This window comes from Thalassophryne amazonica, chromosome 10 (assembly GCF_902500255.1).
Source record: "Thalassophryne amazonica chromosome 10, fThaAma1.1, whole genome shotgun sequence".
Taxonomy (NCBI): Eukaryota; Metazoa; Chordata; class Actinopteri; order Batrachoidiformes; family Batrachoididae; genus Thalassophryne; species Thalassophryne amazonica.
Genome location: NC_047112.1, coordinates 14,902,524 through 14,909,302, shown reverse-complemented (window position 1 = coordinate 14,909,302; position 6,779 = coordinate 14,902,524). Strand labels below are relative to the sequence as shown.

Genomic DNA, 6,779 nt, shown 5'->3' with positions numbered 1-6,779 from the left:
CACAGAACACTTAAAGGTGTACAAACAGCAAACACTTCCTGGCTTGATTACTAATCAGCTTCCCAACCTGCAGGCATGGAACATCCAGTTCACAAAACTCCACTGCAGTGGAAGCCGATACATGACTAACTTACAGCTCAATATAATAAAGGTGTGAGGGACACCACATTTACTGACTGTATAAATGTTAGTCACAAAATCTAACGTACCTCAGGAAGTGTGCTGACGAGCGTGAGACCTCACCCCCTCCTCTTTCACAGACCGTGCATCAAACCTGGACGTTCTCTGCATCCACTGATGATGAGATGGCTCCCGAGACGATGATCTCACCCGTCTGGTCACAAGGTCAAGTCTCTGGCAAATACACACTGTATACTCCAGTCTTAAATGCCACCATGTTCCAATCCATATAGATGCACCTCAGCTGTAAGTCCTGACGAGCCGCAGGTGATCAGTGTGAGGTCCTGATAACCTCAGCAACACAGCCACTCAGTCCCAAATGCAAGCCACCTGGAAGGAAAAACAAAAGACAGAAACAAAAGGCAGCCAGGCCCCCCAGCCATACAACAAGATTAACAATTCACAATCTCATGTGAAAGGAAACTGATTCCTTGACTTACAGGAACAACAGTCACACAGTTAGTATGGGAGGTTTTGTCATGACGCGTAATTGTTATTCCTGTCAGCGTGGCAGCCACGTCTCCCATGACACTGCATTGTGAAAATCACACTGTGGGATGTCCACTGTCACGTCTTATAGGGCGTGAATGTGAAACGTGTTGACTCACTGTAGATCGTCGCGGTAACACAAACAGGATCACGATGAATGATCGTCCTTGGCTAACTATCTGGTAATGAGTCTTTTTTGACAATTTCTGATGTTCATACATGTGGGGACACTATGGGCCCTTGGATGTTGGTCACACGAACACTTCTGGTTCTTTCAGCCAGGAACTGGTTTTCAAAATAATAAATATAAAAAAAAGCAGAAGCAAACACATGATTGTCTTTACCTTTCATCTGTTATAATATTTACACATTGTGCTGAATCTTTAAGTTATTTCATACATTACCTGTTCCACAAGTTCATTGATGGCTTTTTGGCTGAGCTCATTACTGGATGCTATGTTGATCCTTAGATGTATCACTCCATCTGTGGGATGACAGGTCAAAGTAAGTGAAATGAACAATAGGGCACCACAGTCTCATTTGAACCATGTGTGATATCATGAGATTTGACCACTTATGGGGACCGCCAGTCCCGTTGTGCAATATATACACAGCATGACTTCAAACAGAAAAATGGTGTACTGTTTTGTTTTCGGCTGCAATCACCGAACTTGTCTTGAAAAGTGCAGTGTTTTCGGTTGTCGTGTCGGTAAGTGTTAGCCAACACAGCTAACCAGAGTAGCTACGTTCTCTCGCCTGCAAAACCACCTTGACATGTTTGTGCTCTGGGTCATAAACAAATCGCAACGTATGTCCACTTTTCACCGCATCGTCACTTTTTCTTTGCATTTTCACTTTGTTTGCGTGTAATTTGCCCAAGAATTCAGCAAAAATGCCATGTTTTTTCCCCGGAAGTGGAGAAATGACATCATATACGTCATATTTTACCCCTTTAGCGGCCACCTTCAAACGAGACTGCGGTGCCCAATTACCATGTCTGTATTTAGGGAATAACCCTGTTGTGTCTGATGATTTGCGGATGTTAATGCTGGATTTTAAGGTCACAAATTGAGTTTCACCGGCGACATGTTGGCGGAGCCGGTAAAACGGCTATTTGCGACCATAATCCAGCAGTAACGTCTGCAAATCATCAGACACAAGGGGATTATTCCCATTGTAATTCAATTCCATCGTTTGCACAGTTTATTTTTCTGTAAGTCATTTGGTCAGTGAAGCTTACTGTAGCAACAGCATCGTCGCTCCAGCGCCATTATTGACATCTGCGTAGCAAAGTGGTCAGGGCGCGGAGTAATACATCAAATGTGAAACAGTCGAATATTTTGCCATATTATTATATTATATTAATATTTGGATATTTTGTGGTCAGATATCTCACACAATATCAGATAGGTGGAACAAATATAATTGGATTAGAATTTGTGTTAAGATGACTCAGCAGAGATGTCTTTCTTACAAACTGAGATGATAATGTACGAGGTCTATTAGATAATAAACCGACCCTTTTATTTTTTTTTTTAACTATATGGATTTGAATGACGTGCGATTACACCAATCATGCTTGAACCCTCGTGCGCATGCGTGAGTTTTTTCACGTGACGTCATTTCCCTGTGGGCAGGCCTTGAGTGAGATGTGGTCCCGCCCTCTCGGCTGAATTCCTTTGTTTCACACGCTGCTCGAGACGGCGCGTGTTGCTTTATCAAAATTTTTTCTGGACCTGTGAGGAATATCCGAGTGGACACTATTCGAGAAACTAAGTTGGTTTTCGGTGAAAAGTTTAACGGCTGATGAGAGATTATGGGGTGTTTCTGTCGGTGTAAGGACTTCCCACGGACCGGGACGTCCTGCAGCGCTTCCAGGCGCCGTCTGTTTCGACCTGAAAACATCCTAATTTAAGGCTTAATTCACCCAGGACATCGTGAGACAACAGAGAAGATTCAGAAGAGGCCAGCATGAGGACTTTATGCGGCCATTCCACTGTTAAGGACATTTTTTAATGAAAGATGTGCACGCAAATTCGCCGAGTCGTTTCCGTGATGACTCGTCAAATCTGTGTGCGCCGCGACAGGAAAAACACCATTTGTTGAAAACCATTTGTAAAATTCAGGCGGCTTTTGATGGCTTTCAACAAGTGAGTAACTGAGAAATTGTTTAACAGCTTGGGCATGTTCCAACTTGCCCATTAAGGTTTCCAACGGAGGTGTTTTTCCTATCGCGACCCCCTGCGGTCAGGTCCGGCCCGACATGCGACTCTGCCCGCACGTTCTTTCATTACAAAATGTCCGTTAACAATGGAATGTCCGAATAAACTCCTCATGCCGACTTCTTCTGAAAGTTCTCTGTTCTCTGACGACTGTCGTGGGGGTTGAGCTGGAGTCTGTGGTGGAGGTGTCAGAGAGGAGGATGCTGAGGAAGCTGCTCTGCATCCTGGACATCACCTCCCACACCCTACATGCCACACTGACATCCTGTCAGAGCACCTTCAGTCATAGGCTGAGACCACCAAGGTGCGCTCAGAACCCCAACAGAGGTCTTGTCTACCTGTGGCAATCAGACTGGATAATTCCTCCCCCTTCTGCAGAAGGGGGAGGAACATCTTGTGCAATATACATCTTCTAGTCATTTAGCTAAAATTTTGTTGAACTTATTTAGGCACTATTCTATACTTGCGTTTGTACTTGTATTCCAGTTTAGTTTTTTTATTTCTATTCAGCTTCTAACCATTTCTGTAGCGGAGTATATTTAACTAACCGTTGTTTACTGTTTCTGTACTCTGGCAAAACAATTTCCTTTGAGATAAATAAGGTTGATCTTCATCGTTACCTTTGAAACCACTTGGAGTCACATACCTTCAGCTGTCTCAGGTATCAGAATGATATCTGGGGTTGCCGTTGTGTCTTTTAGGGTTGATGCTGTGGTTGGTGGTGTGATTCTGGTGGCTGGGGTTGTTGTGGTTGGAGATGTTGCTGTAGACTTTGCAGTTGACACCATGACAGTGCCTGTCTTCTTGTGAAGGTGGTGGGAGAGAAGGTTGTCGCCAATGAAGTGGTTATCTTCGTGACAATAGCTGAGGTTGTCGCAGGACTAGTTCTTGTTGTATTGGGAGTGGTTGTGGTTGCTGTTGTTTGAAAGCTTGTCAAAGTAACAGTAGTAGTCATAATAGGTGGAGTTGGACTTGTGACAGCAGTGGAAATCAGAGTTGTGTTTGTCATTATGGGAGTGGTGGCTGCCAATGGAGTGGTTACAACAGACACTGGAATAGTTGACATATTGGCAGATGTTGTATTGTGAGGGGTTGCGGTAACCATCATAGACGTAGTTGTGTTTGCCATTGTTACAGGGACAGTTGTGTTTGTCACCGGGAAATACTGTGTTTGTCACTGGAAAAGTTGTGTTTGTCACGGGGGGAGTTGTATTGGTTACAGGGACAGTTGTGTTTGTCACCGGGAAAGTTGTGTTTCTCACGACAGTTGTGTTGGTTACAGGGAAAGTTGTGTCTGTCACGGGAAAAGTTGTTGTCACAGAGGGAGTTGTGTTTGTCATGGGGACAGTTGTGTATGTCACAGGGACAGTTGTGTTTGTCACGAAGACAGTTTGTCACAGGGGAAGTTGTGTGTGTCAGTGGTAGAGTTGTGTTTGTCACGGGGGGAGTTGTGTTTGTCACGAGGGGAGTTGTGTTTGTCACCGGGACAGTTGTTTTTGTCACAAGGGGAGTTGTGTTTGTCACCGGGACAGTTGTGTTTGTCACTGGGACAGTTGTGTTTGTCACTGGGACAGTTGTGTTTGTCACTGGAAAAGTTGTGTTTGTCACGGGGGACAGTTGTGTTTGTCACACAGAGAGTTGTTATTACAGAGGGAGTTGTGTTTGTCATGGGGATAGTTGTGTTTGTCACGAAGACAGTTGTGTTTGTCACAGGGGGAGTTGTGTTTGTCACAGGGGGAGTTGTGTGTGTCAGTGGTAGAGTTGTGTTTGTTACAGGGAGAGTTGCTGTTATCACAGAGGGAGTTGTGTTTGTCACGGGGAGAGTTGCTGTTATCACAGAGGGAGTTGTGTTTGTCACGGGGACAGTTGTGTTTGTCACGGAGAGAGTTGCTGTTATCACAGAGGGAGTTGTGTTTGTCACAGGGACAGTTGTGTTTGTCACGGGGACAGTTGTGTTTGTCACGGGGACAGTTGTGTTTGTCACGGAGACAGTTGTGTTTGTCACGGAGACAGTTGTGTTTGTCACGGAGACAGTTGTGTTTGTCACAGGGGGAGTTGTGTGTGTCAGTGGTAGAGTTGTGTTTGTCAGGGGTAGAGTTGTGTTTGTTACAGGAAAAGTTGTGTTTGTCACAGGGAGAGTTGTTGTTATCACAGATGGAGTTGTGTTTGTCATGAAGACAGTTGTGTTAGTCACGGAGACAGTTGTGTTTGTCACAGGGGGAGTTGTGTGTGTCAGTGGTAGAGTTGTGTTTGTCAGGGGTAGAGTTGTGTTTGTTACAGGAAAAGTTGTGTTTGTCACGGGGAGAGTTGTTATCACAGAGGGAGTTGTGTTTGTCAGGAGGACAGTTGTGTTAGTCACGGAGACAGTTGTGTTTGTCACAGGGGGAGTTGTGTGTGTCAGTGGTAGAGTTGTGTTTGTTACAGGGACAGTTGTGTTTGTTACAGGGACAGTTGTGTTTGTCACTGGAAAAGTTGTGTTTGTCACGGGGGGAGTTGTGTTGGTTACAGGGAAAGTTGTGTTTGTCATAGGGAGAGTTGTTATCATAGAGGGAGTTGTGTTTGTCATGGGGATAGTTGTGTTTGTCACGAAGACAGTTGTGTTAGTCACGGAGACAGTTGTGTTTGTCACAGGGGGAGTTGTGTGTGTCAGTGGTAGAGTTGTGTTTGTCAGGGGTAGAGTTGTGTTTGTTACAGGAAAAGTTGTGTTTGTAACGGGGAGAGTTGTTGTTATCACAGAGGGAGTTGTGTTTGTCACGAGGACAGTTGTGTTAGTCACGGAGACAGTTGTGTTTGTCATGGGGATAGTTGTGTGTGCCAGTGGTAGAGTTGTGTTTGTCACTGGAACAGTTGTGTTTGTCACGAGGGGAGTTGTGTTGGTTACGGGGATAGTTGTGTTTGTTACGGGGATAGTTGTGTTTGTCACGGGGATAGTTGTGTTTGTCACGGGGATAGTTGTGTTTGTCACGGGGATAGTTGTGTTTGTCACAGGGGGAGTTGTGTGTGTCAGTGGTAGAGTTGTGTTTGTTACAGGAAAAGTTGTGTTTGTCATGTGGGGATTTGTGTTGGTTACAGGGAAAGTTGTGTTTGTCACAGGGAGAGTTGTTGTTATCACAGAGGGAGTTGTGTTTGTCACTGAAACAGTTGTTTTTGTCATGAGGGGAGTTGTGTTTGTCACTGAAACAGTTGTTTTTGTCATGAGGGGAGTTGTGTTTGTCACTGAAACAGTTGTTTTTGTCATGAGGGGAGTTGTGTTTGTCACGAGGGGAGTTGTGTTTGTCACCTGGACAGTTGTGTTTGTCACCTGGACAGTTGTGTTTGTCACCTGGACAGTTGTGTTTGTCATGAGGGGAGTTGTGTTTGTCACCTGGACAGTTGTGTTTGTCATGAGGGGAGTTGTGTTTGTCACCTGGATAGTTGTGTTTGTCACTGGAAAAGTTGTGTTTGTCATGGGGGGAGTTGTGTTGGTTACAGGGAAAGTTGTGTTTGTCACAGGGAGAGTTGTTGTTATCATAGAGGGAGTTGTGTTTTTCACGGGGATAGTTGTGTTTGTCACGAAGACAGTTGTGTTAGTCAAGGAGACAGTTGTGTTTGTCACAGGGGGAGTTGTGTTGGTTACCTGGAAAGTTGTGTTTGTCACAGGGAGAGTTGTTATCATAGAGGGAGTTGTGTTTGTCATGGGGATAGTTGTGTTTGTCACGAAAACAGTTGTGTTAGTCACGGAGACAGTTGTGTTTGTCATGGGGATAGTTGTGTTTGTCACGAGGACAGCTGTATTAGTCACGGAGACAGTTGTGTTTGTCACAGGGGGAGTTGTGTTTGTCACAGGGGGAGTTGTGTTTGTCACCGGGACAGTTGTGTTTGTCACCGGGACAGTTGTGTTTGTCACCG

General features: G+C 44.9%; 1 protein-coding gene across 1 annotated transcript; it reads right to left on the bottom strand.

The window, feature by feature from the left end:
* Positions 1 to 479: 479 nt before the first annotated feature.
* Positions 480 to 6,015, bottom strand: LOC117518350 (mucin-2-like). The gene is made up of 3 exons (XM_034179462.1): positions 3,538 to 6,015; positions 1,074 to 1,153; positions 480 to 954 (listed from the first exon to the last, which is right to left on the bottom strand). The coding sequence occupies exon 1, from the start codon at positions 5,938 to 5,940 to the stop codon at positions 4,270 to 4,272; it is 1,671 nt and encodes a 556-aa protein (XP_034035353.1). The 5' UTR covers positions 5,941 to 6,015; the 3' UTR covers positions 480 to 954; positions 1,074 to 1,153; positions 3,538 to 4,269.
* Between the last annotated feature and the right edge of the window lie 764 nt (positions 6,016 to 6,779).

Bases quoted from the DNA above. Each gene is read 5' to 3' on its own strand.
- LOC117518350 (XM_034179462.1), bottom strand. From the start codon at position 5,940: ATGACAAACACAACTTTTCCTGTAACAAACACAACTCTACCACTGACA.